The sequence below is a fragment of the Bos taurus genome, chromosome 9, assembly GCF_002263795.3.
Source record: "Bos taurus isolate L1 Dominette 01449 registration number 42190680 breed Hereford chromosome 9, ARS-UCD2.0, whole genome shotgun sequence".
Lineage (NCBI taxonomy): Eukaryota > Metazoa > Chordata > Mammalia > Artiodactyla > Bovidae > Bos > Bos taurus.
In genome coordinates this window covers 49,163,024-49,184,446 of record NC_037336.1, presented here as the reverse complement: position 1 = coordinate 49,184,446, position 21,423 = coordinate 49,163,024, and the positions used below count along the sequence as shown (strand labels likewise).

Below are 21,423 nucleotides of genomic sequence, written 5' to 3'. Positions count from 1 at the left end.
AACCACTGCAAAAGAACCCTTAAAATATTGTTTCATATATACACTCTTTACTAGTAACATACCATGCTGATGAGAAAAAGCAAGTTACCCCCAAAAACCCACAAAAATTTATAAATTACTTTAAGCAGCTCACTTTCTGCTCCCTTGTCCCAAGTTTCTTTTTGTTTTTTATTTAAAATTTAGAAAAATCCATGAAATAATTTTCATGAATAAACTTGTCAGTAAAAGAATAAAAGGAATGTGCAGAGACAGCAACCATAACTTTATTTAAAAATATCACTAGAAGATTCATTGTACTTCAAATTAATTCTGTGAGCTACTGGAACATGAGATAATTAAGTTAAAGCTCATTATGCACAAGGAATTTCTTGTATTTGAACAATATTCAAATTATATTCACAAATATCTTAGGAAAACTAAAGATTAAAGAGGAAGAAAAGTGTGACTATATCAAAACTCTAATTTACTCAAATTTCAAACTATGTAATAATAATATTCATCATTTTATTTGTACACCAAACATCCACTAATGTCTAATTAAATGGCACTAAAAATCATTGCTTCCAAATATTTAATATCCTTCTAACTCATGTATTGACTTCTTATGCTAATGAGTATAAAAAGTTAAACTGTAATTATTTTTCTTAGTATGTTAATATTTGCTCTTAAACAGAAAACTGAGTATCTCATGGCTAATTTATCACAAAGGCTTTATGTTTAGCTTAGATAGTCATTCTAAATAAGTACCATTTTCCCTTTTAGTTTTACTACTCTCAAAACATTATAATCAGTAGATGAAAATGTTACAAGTTTCATCCTAAATCCATTTGTCTATGCATATTTTGGATTCATCATACTACTAATCTCACAGAAATGACATGGCTCATATATGCAAATCCACAGAAAGTATGTTTCTAATATATTTTACCAAACACTAGCTACACAGACTGCTCTCAAATGCAGGTTTTATCTTTAAAAAATATTCTGTATAATACAATTTACCTGGAAGAACAAAAATGTACATGAAACATACTGCATTAAATGTTTATAATAATGAAATGTAGGTACTACCAGTTAAAATGCATTAACTAGGTACCTAAGACGAAGCCAGGATCATGTCATCCCTCCCAAGTTAGTGTATGTATCATAAGCTTAAGTTTTAAACAGTAAACATCAATCTCAGCATATATTTAGGAAAAATCATAAAGATACCAGAGACATATATAATTTTCAAAGTTTAAGTTTCTTCCAGTTTTAGATAGCATGTGCCTTAGGCTCAAAATTTCACAACTCAGTACGGTCAGTCCAAGCTCTATATGCTGGAATCCATTGCTCTCATGTTTCTTACAAACCATATTCCATACTATAAACTGATTAGCCATGGAATATATTCTGCTTACTAAGATGGAAAACAGCAAGATGCACAGCAATATTATACTACTTTTCTCAAAGATGATAGGAAAGCAACTATACATCAATAAATTTTTTTTTTAAAGATGACAGCAGTAGGGAATAGGGAATAAGAATCTACTATTTGTATATGCTTAATATTTAACATTAAAATATGTTCATATTTTCTTGTAGACATTCTAGAAGGATATACACAATCTAATATAGTGATAGAAGAAGTAAGGATCTCGGCTGACAGGGTACAAGGATAAATTAAAGAGATATTTTGCTATTTAAAGATTTCTAGTTTTTACAATGTGATAATACTTACAGAAGAAGAAAAAGATAACAGACATGCACAAGGATATACAACTGATTTCCTTAAAAAACCAGAAAATTAAAGATGGGTCTGATTAAGTTGTGATGCCTAAATGAGCTCTCAAGTACTGCAAAACTATTTCATATAAAAAGTTCTTCTCACTATTCCTAGAGTTCTACCCTACAGAGAGAAAAAGGAAAACTGAAGGACTTCCCTGATGATCCAGTGATAAAGACTCTGTGCTCCCAATGCAGGGGACATGGGTTTGCTCCCTGGTTGGGGAATTAAGATCCCACATTTTGTGCAGCATGGCCAAAAAAATCTTAAAAATTTTTAAATAAAGTTAAATTGAATTACCCTCCTGAAGTTTCTTTAAATTAAGTTCTATGTCCCTCTTCTCAATGTCTTCCTCAACATTCTCTTTTTTGGTCTTAATATGCTGAATTCCTCAAAGGCTTTTCTCTATCACAAGTTTAGGAATAGAAGAAACAGCAGATTCTCTTCCTACAGTATCTAATACCTATAACATTAGATCAGGGATATCACCCAAGATGCTACGGTTTCATCAAAAGTCCAGATCTCTTATTATATGCAAAGCCTATATTACACTCTGCTGTTATCTCAAATGTACCCTCCCACTTGTGGGTCATGCACCCAACTCTAGCTAGCAAGTGCCAAGCTATCAGGGCTTATATTCTGTCTTGAAGAGCTAAAGGTGGAGCAGATAAACCTAGGCCACCAAGAGTTTGTTACTTAGGCCCCAACCGGCTGGATGGCATCAGCAACTCGATGGACATGAGTTTGAGTGAACTCCATGAGTTGGTGATGGACAGGGAGGCCTGGTGTGCTGTGATCATCGGACACAACTGAGTGACTGGACTGAACTGAACTGAACTGAACTGATAGCTCTACTACTACACACCTATGCACCACAACCTTCGAAGACCTGGCACACTGCTTCACTGACTGCTAACCCCAAACCGATGATCTGTGGCAAGATCTGTAGATGTGTATGCTACAAAACAAAACCTAAAATGTTACTTTTAATACTCCTGAATTATAGATAAATCCAGGAGATAATAAATCCCTTATTATTTAAATTGGCAGGTAAATTATTCACTAATTTAATGATAATAGTACCAGTTAGCTAGCATTTCTATTGAGCACATACTGCATATGAGGCTTTGCTTTATAAGCTTTAAGGGGATTATTTCTCTCAGTATCCAAAGAAAACCCATGAAGTAGGTCTTTTTTTATTATCCTTATTTTAAAGATAGGGAAACTGGGCATGGAGAAATTGAAGACTGTGCTGTAGGACAAACGGCCAAGAAGTAGCAAAGCAAGGACTGGAACAAGTTCAGATTTTAAAGTCCAAGTTAAAAACTTATAAAGTTTACTGATGTCATTATGTTTTACACTTTTATTCCCTATAATGATCTTTTAAAACCAAGTATAACTTAATTTTATAAAAATAAAAATATATATAGATAGAAAATATAAAAATATAAAGTCACAAAAACATTGACCATACTAATAAATAAATGCAAAATACAGTAAGAAGGTTTTTAATCTCGGTGTTTAAGACTTTAAAAACTGGATTATTCTTGTAATTTTTATGTCTTCATATACATTGCTTTTAAATGATCATTGCTTTTAAATCATACACGTTGCTTTTAAATGATCAACACTGAGAAATCTGCATATCATTTAGCCTAAAAATTCCACTTCCAAAAAATTTACCTAAGTTAACTAATTGAACAAGAATGCCAGATTAAGCTCAAAGATATCTGCTAAAATATTATTTATAATTTAAGAAAAAGCTAATACAATTTGAATGTACATAAACAGGAGACAAGCAATTCATGATGCATTCTTTATGAATTACAGTAGTTATAGAGGATGTTATTGTTTAGTTGCTAAGTTGTGTCTGACTCTTGCAATTCCATGGACTATAGCCTGCCAGCCTCCTCTGCCCATGGGATTTCCCAAGCAAGATTACTGGAGTGGGTGGCCATTTCCATCTCCAGGTGATCTTCCTGACCCAGGATTGAATCTGCATCTCCTGCTTGGCAGGTGGACTGTTTACCACTGAGCCACCTGGGAAACCCTGAATAGGATGAGGAAGATATATATTCTTACAAACAAACACACCTAAAAGGGGAAAACAAAATATGCCACAGAACAGTAACACAATTAATTAAATAGAAACTGTTATACAAAAAACTATGAAATGATACATATCGAACTGTTTCACTGGATCTGGGGTTATAAAGGAATTTTACCTTCTGTTTTATAAATTTAGATATTACATTTTAGATATTTTTTATAGAACAGATTTTATAATCAGATTCACAAAAATGCTTTTCTCTATACATAAGAAAAATATCTATCTTGAGGAAAAACAAAAAGGGATTTACTCTATGTTGTCTTAATGTATTAAAAATAGTAATAATTTCTTTCTTAACAGCTATAAACACCTTCGACTGCAAGGAGATCCAACCAGTTCATCCTAAAGGAGATCAGTACTGAGTGTTCATTGGAAGGACGGATGTTGAAGCTGAAACTCCAATACTTTGGCCACTTGATGCGAAGAGCTGACTTATTAGAAAAGACCCTGATGCTGGGAAAGACTGAAGGCCGGAGGAGAAGGGGACGACAGAGGATGAGATGGTTGGATGGCATCACCGACTCAATGTACATGGGTTTGGGTGGACTCCGGGAGTTGGTGATGGACAGGGAGGCCTGGCGTGCTGTGGTTCATGGGGTTGCAAAGAGTCGGACACGACTGAGCGACTGAACTGAACTGAACTGATAAACACTTAATGTTTTATGTTAATAAAAAGTAACTGATTCACTCTGTTTTAAATTACGTCATATGAAGAGTTCTGTATCTTTACCAAAACCCAAATTTCCAATTTGTACTCCTACTTGAAAACACATTGAAAAATTAATGAATGCTGTTAATTAAGAGATAAGGGGTAAAAAGAAAAAAAGAGATAAGAAAGACAGTGTATGGTCATTATTAGTTACTCTTTACTGGAGAGTTATATGTTTTAATGTTTTATGATATTAAATCATTTTGAACCAGGCAATCTGGGTAGAGGAAATTAAGTGTTAGCAACAAAAGACCTCAGGAGAGTAATCTTCTATTAAATCTTTGAAGGAAATGAGATTATAAGATTTTGTGAAAATCAAGTAAGTTAGTCATTGTCTAATATGAAACTGAGCCAATTTTCATTACATACAAAAAAAGCAGTAAGAAATCACAATGCATAATTCATAATCCTTTCATATTATTTAAAGGAATGCATTTACATCATTTAAAAAAGTAACCAAAAATACTCCATATGCCCTGAAGTATCAATTTCTAAAAATTCTCTCATCCTGAAGATAGTCCATTTGACAACAACCCCAAAAATCCAATTAAATAAACAGATGGATCTTCTAAATACACTGAACTCCCTGATGACAAAATGATAAATAAGTAGCTATTACTGGCCTTGAAGAGAAAAATACAAGGAAAGAAAAACGAATAATAGCAACACTAGCACCTTTAATTGAGAACTTAAGGCATAATGGGTGTTAGAAAAAAGGAGTACTATCCTCTTCTTGGAAGGGGAAGGTATCCTCCTTACTTCCAGGTTTGAGCTAAGGCTTAACTACTGAGGAAACTGAAGAAAAAAATCTCAAGAGGAAATTTTAAAAGACAAAAGTCTGTCTGCACAATAACAAATTCCACTGATAAATCAACATGATTGCACATGTGGGTTTCTACCAGCACAGTCAGCAGGTCAGATGTCCTTCCGAAACACCTTCACCAATGTGCTGTGGCAAGAGTCACATTCCCAATGCACAAAAAGACAGTAAAAGGGAACTCTCTGGCAGTCCAGTGGTTAAGATTCTGCACTCCAAGTTCAAGGGGCATGGGTTAGATTCCTGGTTGGGGAATTAAGATCACATAGGCCACACAACAGGGCCAAAAAATCAAAAAACAAAAAAAACAAAAACATGCTGGGACCTCAGTTTTAAGTCTGAGTTGGCTAGGTTTGGCTTGCTTCTCTAGAATAAACAAGGGCTGGATTCACAAACCAGTATTATTATAATTACATATACAAACTTTAGATGCTTAAAGCAGAAGTAAAATTAGAGGCAAAGAATAAGGCATTTTCTACTAAGCAAATGGGAGAAGGCAATGGCACCCCACTCCAGTACTCTTGCCTGTCAAATCCCATGGATGGAGGAGCCTGGTAGGCTGAAGTCTGTGGGGTCACTAGGAGTCGGACACTACTGAGCGACTTCACTTTCACTTTTCACTTTCATGCATTGGAGAAGGAAATGGCAACCCACTCCAGAAATCTTGCCTGGAGAATCCTAGGGATGGGGGAGCCTGGTGGGTTGCTGTCTATGGGGTCGCACAGAGTCGGACACGACTGAAGTGACTTAACAGTAACAGTACTAAGCAAATAAATTATTTTCATAAGGGAGATGAACTTATCCTGACATTATATATTGTAAATAGCCCTCCAGGATATCACTTTTTTTTATGTGTTAGATCTTAAAAATGTAAGACACTATTATTTAATTGGTATCACAGTCTTTTTGACCAGAATTGTGGGGCCTGCCTCCTAATAAACAGCCACACTTCTAACCATGGCAATACAACAGAAGAATCTCTGTCCAATTCGGTGGAGTCCCACAAAGAAAATGTCATTTTCAGTTTCTTGGCTGGTATTTATAGTAATAACCAGTTTTATCTCTGACCTTAACTTTTAAATTACTTTCATTAGCTTGCTTGAAATCTTTAAAGCAGGTGAAGTATTTAGGCACTTAATGCGGTCAAGTTCACAAAAATGTTATATTTATTAAATTATAGGTAATTTCTTCATTTAAAATTTAAAATGTTTTTACAGTATGAATGACTTTAAACTTTTCAAAACTAATTAAATAAATCAAGGATGTCATTTTAAACATATAATCCTTAAACAAGAAAAAGTAATATTAAGAGAATCCTCATATGGCTTCTCTTGTGGCTCAGCTGGTAAAGAATGTGCCTGCAATGCGGGAGACCTGGGTTCAATCCCTGGGTTGAGAAGATCTCTTGGAGAAAGAAAAGGCTACCCACTCCAGTATTCTTGCCTGGAGAATTCCATGGACAGAGGAGGCTTGTGGGCTACAGTCCATGGGGTTGCAAAGAATTGGACATGACTGAACAACTAACACTTTCAAATTACATAATTATTATTTTCATACAACTCTAAAATGTATCAAGAATTTAAGAGTTTGCAGAGAATACAAAAAGCAAGGTAACCCTATGTTTATTTAGCCACTGCTTGATATTTGCACCATTCAATCCAATTGAAACGTGTCCTTTCTAAAAGCTCTTGCTTTCAGGGTTTGTACGAGGGGATTAAGTTAAATAATGTGATATAATAAGCCTTAAAAAGTGTACAGTATTAACTTAAAAAATGCAAGTTCCTTTGCTTTACCTTTATCAATTTAAAGCCATTTTCTACATTACTTGAATATTCATCTTTTCTGTGTGCTGTACTATGTTCAGTCATGTCTGACTCTTTGTGATCCTATGGACTGCAGCCCAGCCAGGCTCCTCTGCCCATGGGATTTCCCAGGCAAGAATACTGGAGTGGGTTGCCATTTCCTCCTCCAGAGGATCTTCTCAACCCAGAGATCGAACCCGCATCTCCTGTGACTCCTGCACTGCAGGCAGATTCTTTACTGCTAAGCCCTCGGGGAAGCCCCAGTATTCATCTTTGAGGAATTTTAATGTTACTTATACCAAAATAATTTCACCTTTCCATATGTCTTAACAGAAAAATTCAAAGTATGCCCTGAACCTTGTCAGGATTGCAATACCACACTGCAATTTGGGTAGCCCATCTTTCAAAATATATCACAGATACTGCTACACATTTTCTGTGTGCTGACTCATATAGTCTTCTCAGAATAAACAGACTGATAAGGAAACTGAAACTTAGAGGTGTTATGTAACTTGATCCACGTCACAAAATGTGCAAATGGTAAAGCTGAGAATCCCCATCAGTTCTAATTGCCTAACGGGATAGTAAGTTCCTCAAATGCACAATCGTAATTCCAAACCTTTTGATACCCACTGTAGCACAGTGACTTGCATCAATCAAGACTCAAGAAATGATTCCTGATGACAGATAGCCAATTCACATATATTTTCAAAGACAAATAATGAAACTCTATAGTAGCAATAGAATCCTACCCAATATTTTTGTCTATCTGTGATAGGCCTGCGTAACTACAACACACAGATATGTTGGAAAATATGGACAAAGTTCATTTCTAAAGCAACTTGAAATTCCCACATTACAAGGTAAATTCATGCACATTTCAGACTTTTGAAATCATCTGAGTTCTAACATTATCATTCTGGGGAAGCTCAATATGCCACTATGCCTTTAATCTTCTCTCTTCTAATTTTCCTCCCCATAAAATCAATAAAGTATAGGTTGTAAAGAAAGTTATTTTGTTCAATTACTCCTAGCTAGAGGCAGATGTTAGTTATAACTCTCTTTAGCAGGTATATTTCAAGCAGCTGGTGCCCTTTTCCTAGTTAGTTGTTTGCAGCGTTCCCAGTATACTTTATGGTATAATCCTACAAAAGTTCAGGGCATACAGACAAAATTATTTTTTAGAAAAGAAAATATAGATTCACTCCTTCAAATCAGACTTAGCTATTTCATATATTTGAACTATAATGTACTTTCTTAGCAAGTAAATATTACTTTTTAATCATATAAATGTTTGCTGAGAGTCAAAACATATAAGCATTTTCTTATGGGAAAGCTTATCTCATGGAACAAACTTTTATATACTGCACATTTATTGACTCCTAAAACAGAAAACCCCTAAAATCCTTTTGTTTTGTTTAGTTGCTAAGTCGTGTCCAAACAGAGAACCCAGTCCAGCCCATTCAAATAGGACCTCCAGAATGCTGAGATAATAAATGGATGTTTTAAGTCACTAATATCTTGGTAATTTCTTATACAACAACAGAAAGTTAATACAAAGTCACATCATAATCAAACTGCCTAAAACCAGTGAGGAAAAGAAAATCTAAAAATCAACCAGAAAAAAAAAAAAAAGACTTATTATATAGAGAAGAAGATTAAGAATGAGGACAAGTTTCTTATCAGACACAATGTAAGCAAGAAGACTACATCTGAAGTACTAGGGGAAAAGCCCATCAACCTAAAATTTCACAGCAAATGAAATATTCCTCAAGAACAAACACAAAATAAAGTTTTTTTGTTTTAGACATACAAAACTGAAAGAATTTATCACCAGCAGACCTGCACTAGAAAAAAGGAATACCAGATGGACATCTGAATCTCCCTACACAAAGGCATATAAGAGCTGATAGATGCACACGTATAAGGACGTTTCCTGGTTATCATTTAGACATCTTAATATCTTAAAAAGACTGTTAACTGCAAAAAGAATAACAACGTGTTGTGGGGTTTACAACAGATGTAGAAGGTGTCTATATTTACATATTTGTTTGTTCATTTGCTTGTTTTGGTGGTCATAAGCACTGAAAAATCTGACAAATATAATAGCAAATACTATCAGAATACTCATGTTTCTTTGATTGCCAGGTGAGGTGAGACATGTATCAAGGGAAATTATAATTTGGTAAAATGATCAGAAATTTAATATTTGTCACATTGTTTCCTTCCTGGTGAAATTTATGAAATCTTCTTCACTAAGATCTCTATCAGTATGAAAAAGACTGATAAGCTTTTTTTACTGAAAAGTAAGCTCACTTTTCAGTTTTGAACTTTAGATTTTGTTATTATTTCTTGATACCACCTCTAAAAAAAGCAGTGAGGAATTCAAGGTCATGGTGCTGATGAAACTGATAATACACTTGACAGGTACTAAGCAGCCTGTGGGAAAAGGCTTTTTACTTGGGTGTATGTCCAGGTTTTAGTCACATTTTTTCCTGTTCAAACTGATCTCATAAAAATGATTCACATTCTGAAGTGTTTTTCTGGATGACTCTTTAGCTTTCTGGCTTTTGTAATTTGATTGAATCAAACTGTGTCAATAAACTCTTTCAGATTTAGGATCCCTTCAGGCTCAGAGAACACAGTAGAACCACAAGAAAAGTAACAGTTTTTTATACTCATTTTACTTCCCTTTTCCCAAACTCTTAGTCTTGAGATAGCAATAAATACAATGACAGGTTTCTTTATTTTCTATCAATTAACTGGAAACTACCCTATGTCTTCATAGAGTGACTATGTACTTGTAATGAAAGAATACCTGAAGACCATAAATGAACATACAAGTAATGTATTTAATAAATATAATTTCCAGAGAAACAATAAGTCTTTTCATGTTAACCATACTCAGATTGATCTCACCAGTTGTCTGTTTACATTTATCATTCATTTTAAGCTAACATTCTATCTAAAATGTCTTAAGTACTCATAATTCTTCCAAGTGTTTTACATATATTAACTCATTTGATGACAGAGGATGAGATGTTTGGACATGGACATGAGTTTGAGTAAACTCCGGGAGTTGGTGATAGACAGGGAGGCCTGCTGTGCTACAGTCCATGGGGTGGCAAAGAGTCAGACATGATTGAGCGACTGAACTGAACTGAACTCATTTGATCCTCACAATAAAATGATGAGGTAGGTATTATCATCCCAATTTTACAAGTGAAACACTGGATCTCAGAGAGTAACTTGGCCCCATTCTTTCAGCTAGAACATGGGGAGCCAAGATTCAAGCACAACCGCCTGGATTCACAGCCTCACTCTTCACCAACATGTGACCTCCTGGACGTAACACACACACTCTGTTCCTCCTCTCCTGTTTCTCATCTTAACGAATGACACCAGCACTCACCCATGTTGCCCTGGATATCATTTCAGTTTCTTCTCTCTGCTTCATCTCTTGTCATTTAACCTGTCATCAGATGTTATACAACTTCTAAACTAACATTTACTAACATTTAACTAGCAGCTATCTATTCTTCATTGTCCCACTTTCTGTATAGGCTCCACTTTCTTCATTCAGGCACACAGCATTTCTCCCTTGAATTATTGCAGCAGCTCTACTCTCAACCATCAGTTTTTCTTTCTTTCTTTTTTTTTTTTTTTACTGCAACCAGAGTAATCTCTGTAAGTGAAAAAAACCCTTTTTATTTACTTTTATTTTTAAGAAGTAGCATTTCCCACAATATTGAATTTAAACTTACTATGTATGGTTTTCAAAGTCCTTCATGTACACTAGTCTCTTTTTAGACTAATTTGCTGCCATGCTACATATGTAGCTTGCATACTACTAATACTGAAATACATGTTTACAAAAGGTCATATACTCTTTCATGGAGCATCCTTTGCCTATGATACACCCCCCACCATGTCCTTTGTCTATCTGGCAAAATCCTATGCCCCGCATTGACCTCCATGAAGACTTCTGTGAACTTGCTAATCTGCTTTCTCTGTGCTGCCATAGAAACCTGTACAACATACCCCTACTCTATTAATCACTTCTATAGAAATGGTGTGGGTCAGATACACTACATGGAGTAACTTAAGATCAGCTCCTTTTTAAAGATATCAGCCTCATCTTCCCTTTGGGAAACTCCTCCTTGACTCCTGATGGCTCAAAGAAGGCCGAAGGTGAGGAAACTCAAGTGAGCTGCTGCTGCTGCTAAGTCACTTCAATCTTGTCCGACTCTGTGTGAGTTACTTAAGTAACTTAAGATCAGAGATCTGATCTGTTTATAATTTCCCCCAGGACCTAGCCTGTAAACATGGGATTCAATAATCTGGGGTCACAAAAATCCTCAAACTCTCTACATTCAGATTTTAAAGGACTCAACTTTTTTAACTTCTCAAATGAAACATTATATGCATCTTTTACATTACTTTTCCAAACTAAATAGCATATTTGGATCAGTATTCTGATTATGCCAAATAACATTCTATTGGCTATTTAAAAACTGTAACTCCCACCTGTGGAAACAGATAGCACTCAACTGATTTAACACCAACAAAAATGCAAAACTCACTCTTTCATCAAAATATCAAAGACACAGTTCTGTCTGCTACGCATCTTTCACATGCTCCTTTTTAAGGATAACAGCCTCATCTTCCCTTTGGGAAACTCCTCCTTGACTCCTGATGGCTCACAGTGGGCTGAGGGTGAGGAAACTCAAGTAAGCTGCTGCTGCTGCTAAGTTGCTTCAGTCGTGTCAGACTCTGTGCAACGCCATAGACAGAAGCCCACCAGGCTCCCCTGTCCCTGGGAGTCTCCAGGCAAGAACACTGGAGTGGGTTGCCATTTCCTTCTCCAATGTATGAAAGTGAAGTCGCTCAGTCGTGTCCAACTCTTAACGAGCCCATGGACTGCAGCCCACCAGGCTCCTCCGTCCATGGGATTTTCCAGGCAAGAGCACTGGAGTGCTGGAGTACTGGTGCCATTGCCTTCTCCAATTCAAGTGAGCAGGCACAGTCAATTAAGAACCCCACACTCCTACCGTGGGGAAAGTAGTTCAGAAATGAACTGGTGAAACAAGTCAAGAAGATAAGAGTTCATCCCAGGAGTTTTTTTTTTTTTTTTAATGGAGAAAACCCTCTTGCTTTTAGAATGAGGGGAGAGAAAAGCTTGAAGTTGCTGTCTTATGTTCTTCCCTGATTACATGTAAAAAGTATGTATCTGAGAGTCGGGATAAAAAGAACCAGAGAAATAAAAGGAGGGGAATAGAGGGTAAAAGAGAGGAAGGAGAAGATAAGGGAGAAGGGAAAGAGAAGGTATAAAGAAAGACAGAAATAGAGAGACAGAGAAAGAGATGAAGACCGAGGAAAAGATCTGATGACATCATGTGAACTTATATATCCATCTGAATGCATAGGCAGCTTTATTCCCAGATATTTTGGTTAGAAAAGCCAACAGTCTGTATTCATTGCTAAAACTTACTTTGAGTTTCATTTCTCTAACTTCCAAATGAATGAGTTCTATCTAATACAGAAGCCCATCTAATGATTTTTTTGGTTCTTTTTTTGGATTATTCCCTCTCCAAGAAAGTACAAAACCCATTTAAGAGCATTAACAGCAATTTTGCACATCATTTTAGAATTTTTAAATTATCCTTATCTTTTTAATCAAATTACAGAAGTATTTTAAGAAGACAAGAAAGACAGGACAAATTTATCTGATGTGACATTCAGTCAGTGAGAGGACATAAAAGCATTTTTTCTATTATTCCACAGGACTGTCAGGAGCAGAATCCAATTATGATCTCAGTGAAAAGAGAAAGATAACATCTTCAAGAGCATTTCTCCTGATACATAAAGATCCTGCCTTTTAAAAAAGATACAAACTAACAGATGCATCTAACTAAACTAACAGTCTGTTAACATCTATATTTTTTCCTGAGCTCTATATTAATATCCACAGTGACAGCATCTAGTTGGGATCATTATCTACATTGTTAAGACATCAAAGAGTTTACTTATGTACTTATGACACACTGCATTTGAATGTAGTATTCCCCAAATATTGCTGCTTATGAAAGTGCACATTTAAACCACAAGAAGGAAAATACAAGTAATATACAAAAATATGACTTAAAATGGCTAAAATAAAAATTTTAAAAAGTGATACCCACCAAATGCTGGTGAATATGTGGGGAAACTAGATCACACTGGATTACTGTTGGGTATATAAAATGATACTTTGGAAAAAAATTACTGTAGTTTCTTAGAAAACTAAACAAGTAATTATAATATGACTGAGTAATTGCATTCTTGGATATTTATCCCAGAGAAATGAAAACTTACATTCGCACAAAAACCTGTACACCAATATCTGGAGCAGTTATTTCCACATTATGGATGCAATTATGTATTCCGAAGTTTCATAAACTAAAGCCCTAACTCCCAAAGTGATCATATTTGGAGACAGAACCTTTAGGGTTCTGAGGTCATCTGAATGAGACCCTAATCCAATAGGCCTGGTGTCCTTGTAAGAAGCAGAAAAGACACCAGAGGTCTCTAGACACATAGAGAAGAGGCGATATGAGTTCAAGAGGACACAGAGAGAAGACAAAGCGCTGCAATCCAGGAAAAGAGTCCTCACCAGAAAACAAAACTGCCGGCACCTTGGCCTGGGACTTCCAGCCTCCAAGACTGTGAAAAAACAAATGTCTGTTCTTTAAGCCACCTAGTCTGGGCTTAGGGCAGCTCAAATAGACTCACAGAATTCATAAGAGCCAAAAACTATAAACAACACAGATGTCTGTCAACATCTGTGAATAGCTAAATTGTGGTCATCCACATCTCGCGTGGTAGAGAGGATAATGCTACCCAATGATGGCCACATCCTAATCCAGGGAACCTATAAGTGTGTTAGGCTACATGGCAAAGAGGCATTAAGGTTGCAGATGGAAAGAACCCATTCAGAAATCTCTTTTACTCCTGTAATCTACATTAAAGTGAACAAAGTATTTATTTGGAAATAAGTATGAGAGAAAAAGAAGCCTGGTCCATTCATATCCTGTAATCTACATTAAAGTGAACAAAGTATTTATTTGGAAATAAGTATGAGAGAAAAAGAAGCCTGGTCCATTCATATCCTGTAATCTACATTAAAGTGAACAAAGTATTTATTTGGAAATAAATATGAGAGAAAAAGAAGCCTGGTCCATTCATTATAAAGATAATGAATGTCAATGATGCTTTTACATGAAAAAAAGTTAGTATTTAATATATAAAACTAAATAAATCTTCATGATAATAATCCTTATAATGATTGCTGCTGCTGCTGCTGCTAAGTTGCTTTAGTCGCGTCCGACTCTGTGCCACCCCATAGACGGCAGCCCACCAGGCTCCCCCATCCCTGGGATTCTCCAGGCAAGAACACTGGAGTGGGTTGCCATTTCCTCCTCCAATGCATGAAAGTGAAAAGTCAAAGTGAAATCACTCAGTCGTGTCCGACTCCTAGCGACCCTATGGACTGCAGCCTACCAGGCTCCTCCGTCCATGGGATTTTCCAGGCAAGAGTACTGGAGTGGGGTGCCATTGCCTTCTCCATTTCAGTAGGGTTTAAAAAGAATTATATATATAACTATTTAATTCTATAGGCTCTCAGCCTTGCCTACATTTCAGAATCACCTATAGAGCTCTAAAAATCACCTTCAAAATATAGATATTATGCGTCCCACCCAAGAGATTATGATTTAATAGGGATCAAAGCATTTGGATCTTGAAAAAATTCTACAGTAATTTTGATGCAAAGGCTGAATGAAACCCACTAATATAAGTTTCAATGAAAATTTTAGCCTACTATAAAAACTTGTAGGAAACTTAAAATTCTAACAATAAGAAACTGGTGTAAAAGTAATGAGGACATAAGTTGGAATACCACATAGTGATTTAAAATAATGTCGTAAAAATATGTCTATTGACATAGAAAGATGTAAGTATATATATATATAAACACACAAAAAAAGTATTTATGGATATAATTCTATTTTTGTAAAATCAAAACACATATGCACCCATATGTATAGAATGGAACTAATTTTGGTTGGCTATAGTTACTCCTTATGCTGCTCCTTTTGTATGCCTATATTATTTGATATTTCTGAATGACTTCATATGACTTACATATATATAAAATAAAGCAACTTCACTTTGGTGATGAAAAGGCTAACCTTAAATAATATATGTACTTTAAATGAAGAAATATTTCATTCTGAGATAAAGCAGTTATAGCAAAGTTTTAACTAATGGTAAATCAAAACAGAAGGGAATTACTATTCATGCATCTTTTCCATAGGGCTGCAATTATTCAAAATTTAAAAGTTGAGGGAAAGTTAGTTTAGAATTTGGTCCTATACTCAAATAATATTCTATTTTATTATAGGCTGACCATTTGATATGTCAATACATGAATCCTTTAAAACAACTTACTTGAGTCAGCTTACATAAGGTAAATCAAATATGAACTAAAATAGCTAAAATAAACATATAATTATAGAAATATACACAAAATTTTTGTAAATATGTTCAATGTGTAAAGAAATACATGTATATGTATTTTTTAATTTAAATTCCCCTATTTCATTAGTAACCAACTGCATGTATCTCTTTACTGTATTAACCGACTTTTAAAAATAATTTTTCCAATACAAATGCATTCAAAATCATACCAAGCATCAAAACTATCAACTTTATAAAATGAAAATCTTACCTCATCTAAGTCTTGGATATAAACTGGTTTTTCCTCAAAGCCAATTGGCATTGGTTCAGTATAAGGAATCTTTACTTCTTCATATATCTTGTTGTTCTCTCTTTGGATTCCTTCTGGTAAAATCATCTACAAACATCAAAAATTTAAAATCCAATAATAATACAAAATAGAATAACGTCTCTGGTAAAGATTCTTTAATTAAAGAGAGAGGGAAAAACACTATTGGTTTCATGACATTGCACTAGCAAATAAACGTAGCTAAAGGAAAACAAAACAAACCAAAAACCACACATACATATACAAAAAGCATTCATGAGTCAGATATCTCATATAACACACAAACCATATTACACTGATGAATTTTAAGCACACAGTAATTACATGGAATTCCTGAAGATAAATGTAGTTACACAGCCAGGGAAAACGTGCAATACACAGTGTAAGATTTAGTTAAAAAGTGGTACAACTGCTAAAACTCAAAAACACAAGTTGCAGAGATAATGAAAGGGAGGAGAACAAATATGTTTTGAATACCTACTATGTGCTAAGAACTTCACATAAACTGCACTATCTCATGTTCTTCAAAATTTAAATATACAATTTAGCATAGTAAAAAGAAACGGAAAAATCTATGTGTCATTTCTCTAGAACAGACATGTTATCCAAAAGTGGTCATATACCAATGACATACCTTTGCACCAGCAATGAATGCTGATGTTCTCATGGCTTCAGCCTGGGAATCATACACATGGGGATAACGTATTTTTTCAACATCTGTGTCTCTCTGCCTGCTCAGAATTGGAACATTTCTAGCGTTCATGAGTGCCTGCTCTCTGTAAATACAAAAATAATAGGCTAAATCTGTCATTTTTATCTCATAATAGAAAGCATATACTAAAACAAAGTCACTATAATAACTATTTCACGTAGTCTTCAATTACAAAAGAGAAGAAATTAAACAACACAAAGTTATTAGCAAGCCTGACATTTCCCGTGTAATCACATAAGTATTAACACATTTTCAGGTACTATTTTTAGATAACCTCATCTGATAAGTTTGACTTAATGTTTTTTATTATAATTTTCTTTTTCACAATCCAAAGATATTTAACAAAGTATAAATAAGTTCCTTTCTTAAATTGGGTTTCAATATTTTAAATACCATGTATAATAATGCCTTTATTTCATTTGCCTCCTTTCTACTTCTCAACAACATGGGAAAGAGCATTCATTAAGGTAGGAAAGAAAAAGGTCTCAAAATAAATTTGTGTACACTTCATAAAGCACAGCATCTAAATCTCTCACCTTTGTGGATGCAACCAAGAATATTCTAATTAAGCAGATCACTGCTTTCTTATCCTAGAAAATTAGGTTTTCATACAACAAAATTCTATTCTTGTAAGAAAACGTGTCTAGAAGAATCATCCAAGTTGTTTAAACTAAAATTATGATACATAAAAGCAACAATTACAACACAAGCATTTTTCAACTTCTGGTTTTTATTACCTGTGTATCCGCAGTTCCTTAGGATCAAAGCACAGGAGTCCTTCTGTAGCTTCTCCATCTTCTCCAGCCTTTTTTTCTCGTCTAGCAATTCTTTTTTCCTCCCGGCGATACTGTTTCATTAACTGCTTCTCTTGTTCAGACTGAATAGTGACTTGACAACCATAATTAGGTTTAGCATTTTCTCCTAAAATTTTTTTGCAATTGTCTGCAAAGCAAATTTAAGATCCATATTTTTACAAGTTTAACCTTTATGAAAACCAGTTTTCCTCTTTACCAAAACATAAGCCACACAATGCTCTAAGAATTCATTTTTTTAAAGTGGCACATTTAATTACATGTTCTAAGGAGAGTTTTTCTAAGTCACAATTTCTAAATGATATAATACCCTTGCTTAGAAAAAGTCAGCAGATATTGTCTTTCTACAGACTAATATAAATTCTTAGATATAACATCAGGAAACTAAAAATTATATTTCATAATTTTGAAATAATCTAAATTATTTCAAAATAATTAACAATACTAATCAGCATTTACTGTTAACATAATAAAATAAAGATATTCTTTACATATAAGATTTAACTTTTTCCCATATAATAGGTCTCACTCTGTTAAATTGTCTACATGTCACTACTAATTTATACATGAAATAAAGTAAAATAAAAATAAAATACAGCTCAGGATATATTCAGAAGATGACTAAAGCAAACTAACTATGCTCCACATTTTCATGGAAATGCAGAGTTTTTTAACCATTTTTTAAACTGCTGCTGCTGCTAAGTCACTTCAGTCGTGTCCGACTCTGTGTGACCCCATAGACGGCAGCCCACCAGGCTCCCCCGTCCCTGGGATTCTCCAGGCAAGAACACTGGAGTGGGTTGCCATTTCCTTCTCCAGTGCATGAAAGTGTATAGTTAATTTATAATGTTGTGTTAATTTCAGATGTACAGCAAAGTGATTCAGATGCGTGTGTGTGTGTGTGTGTGTGTGTGTGTATATGCTTTTTTAGATTCTTTTCCATTATAGGTTATTACAAATATTAAATATAGTTCTCTGTGCTATACAGTAGGTCTTTGGGATTTTATATACAATACTATATATATATTTATATACAGCATATTTTTATATACAGTATAGATACGTGTTTATATGTATGTTTATGTTTATAGTTATGTTTATAGATATGTTTATATACAGTTTATGTTTATATACAGTAGGTCCTTGTTTGGAATTTTATATACAGCACTATGTATATATATATATGTTAATTCCAAACTCCTAATTTTATCTATCCCCCATCCCCTTTGTAATCATAAATTTGTTTCTATGTCTATGAGTCTACTTCTGCTTTGTAAATAAGCTCACTTGTATCCTATTTTTATATTCCACACATAAGATATCATATGATATTTGTCTTTCTCTGATTTATTTCACTTAATATGATAATCTCTAGATCCATCCATGTTGCTGTAAATGGCATTATATCAATTCATTTTTATGGCACAGTAATAGTTCATTGTATACATATAACACATCTCTATCCATTCATTTATCAGTGGAACACTTAGGTTGGTTCCATGTCTTGCCTATTGTAAATAGTGCAGCTACGAACACTGGGGTGCATATATCTTTTCAAATTAAGAGTTTTATCCAGATATATGCCCAGGAGTGGGATTACAGGGCCATATGGTACATCTATATTTATTTATTTATTTTTGGTGGCAGGGGGGCACACCACATGGCTTGAGGGATCTAGTTCCCCAACCAGGGATCAAACTTGTGCCCCCTGAAGTAGAAGCACCTAACCACTGAACTGCCAGGGAATTCCCTATTTGTAGCTTTTTAAGGAACCTCCATACAGTACTCCATAGTAGCTACACCAGTTTATATTTCCACCAACAAGGTAGGAGGGTTCCCTTTTCAGCATTTATTATTTGTCAACTGGTAAATGACGGTCATTTTGACTGGTGTAAGGTGATACCTCCTTGTAGTTTTGATTTGGAAAATACAGCTTCTTTAAAAAATGGAAGAAGTCTAGAACCACTTAAGAGGAATCAGGTCAATCAAAGCTCAGTGTTCACAAGGGAGAATTAAACCTGGGGTTGGTCAACTCAATATTCAGGAAAAATGTTCTAACAGGATTACCTTCTGTGTTTAATTAAATCTTTCTAAGAAATAGTATCTTGGCTCACTGCAGCCCTAAAGAAACTGACAGGAATGTCACTGAAGGCAATCCAAGTCAATACAAGCTTACTGTTTTAAGGACCTACTAGGCCCCGGGCACTGCTGCTAGGCTAGAAAAACAATGAAGAATGAAATTGGTCCACACTCTGAAGATGCACAGTGCAAGTTATTTTATCAAGTTCCAAGACCTAATACAAAACAAGGAAGGATTTAAACATAGCATCAGGAGGGGGAAATTAGCTTTCTAATTCACTCTATTCACAATTCTCAGGCATGTGTCATTATCTCATTACATGATTTTGAATAAGTCATTTTAACTCTCAACCACATGAAATAACCCCTGTGTATAAGGGCACCATCAGTCTCAAAAAGGAAAGTGAGAAATAAAAGTTACATCTGAAAATTATGAAATAAGATATAATCTTACCTATATTGGAACTACATTTTATGGTTCTGAGAAAAGTATTTTTCTAAGTCTTACATATTTTGCTTTGTAAGTAAATCTTATTTATCTATTATAATGATTGAATTTATAACCAAGAAACTCTAGTGTTAGAGAAAGAAAGCAGCATACTGCCACTTTTCAAATGTACTCTGAAATATGAAAAAAAAAGTAACCTATTTGCAAAGTCACATGCTCAAGAACAGAGATATTAAGCAGATTTTTTAAAACATATGAATAATGCCATAAACTTATTACTATAAATGAATGTTAAAGGTTGTGTACGTGAAACTAAATTCTTTGGGTGTTGTTCAGTCACTAAGTTGTGTCTGATTCTTTGCAATCCCATGGATTGCAGCAGGCCAGGCTCCTCTGTCCTCCACTATTTCCTGGAGTCTGCTCAAATTCACATCCATTGAGTCAGTGATGCTATCTGATCATCTCATCTTCTGCCATCCCCTTCTCCCACCTTCAATCTTTCCCGGCATCAGGGTCTTTTCCAATGAGTTGGTCATCGCATCAGGAGGCCAAAGTATTGGAGCTTCAGCATCAGTTCTTTCAATGAACATGCAGGGTTGATTTCCTTTAGGATTGACAGGTTTGATCTCCTTGCAGTCCTAGGGACTCACAAGGGTCTTTTACAACACCATAGTTAGAAAGCATCGGTTCTTCAGTGCTCAGTCTTTGTGGTACAACTCTCACATCCATACATGACTACTGGAAAAACCATAGCTTTGACTGTATGGACCTTTGTCGGCAAAGTGATGTCTCTGCTTTTGAAGGGGTCTTCAGGTGACATATTATATTTTATGCTAACATCATTAATATTTTAAACAAATGTGACAGGTACAAAATACTATTGGACACATCTGTGATCATCAAAATAAGAAAGTCAAAATTATAAGAAGGAACTATATTTATCATATTAATAGCTTTAAAAGGCCTCAGTCAGAATATACTGAAATCCCATAAGATTGAACATAATAAGTGACTTTTAAAATCAAGTTATTAAGCACAAATGCTTAAGTGTATTATTCTCTTTGATGAGTTCAGCTAACTGTAGAGACTGACAAGCAGAAATGAAATGAATAAGCTTAACAGCAACTCTAATACAGAACTTTACTGACGAACATGTAGAGCTTGTATCCTTTTAAAACGCTACTATGACAAAGTTTTCTATAACTACTCAAAATAGTGTCATTTGACAGCATAAGCTAACTTAATCTTTTTTTTATGATATACCCTATACTAAACATTCGTCACAACAGCCCCCAAAACAGAATTCAATTTATAACTATCAACTTAGCAGTTAGTACATTATTCT

At 34.7% G+C, this 21,423-nt stretch overlaps 1 protein-coding gene across 1 annotated transcript in view; it reads right to left on the bottom strand.

The window, feature by feature from the left end:
- Window positions 1-21,423, bottom strand: part of ASCC3 (activating signal cointegrator 1 complex subunit 3) — a 332,797-nt gene that overhangs the window by 245,373 nt on the left and 66,001 nt on the right. Inside the window, exons 6-8 of the mRNA NM_001206118.2 lie at window positions 17,477-17,681; window positions 16,662-16,803; window positions 15,971-16,096 (exon numbers count right to left, since the gene is read on the bottom strand). Of these exons, the coding sequence (NP_001193047.1) occupies window positions 15,971-16,096; window positions 16,662-16,803; window positions 17,477-17,681 (473 nt within the window). The remainder of the gene's footprint in view (window positions 1-15,970; window positions 16,097-16,661; window positions 16,804-17,476; window positions 17,682-21,423) is intronic.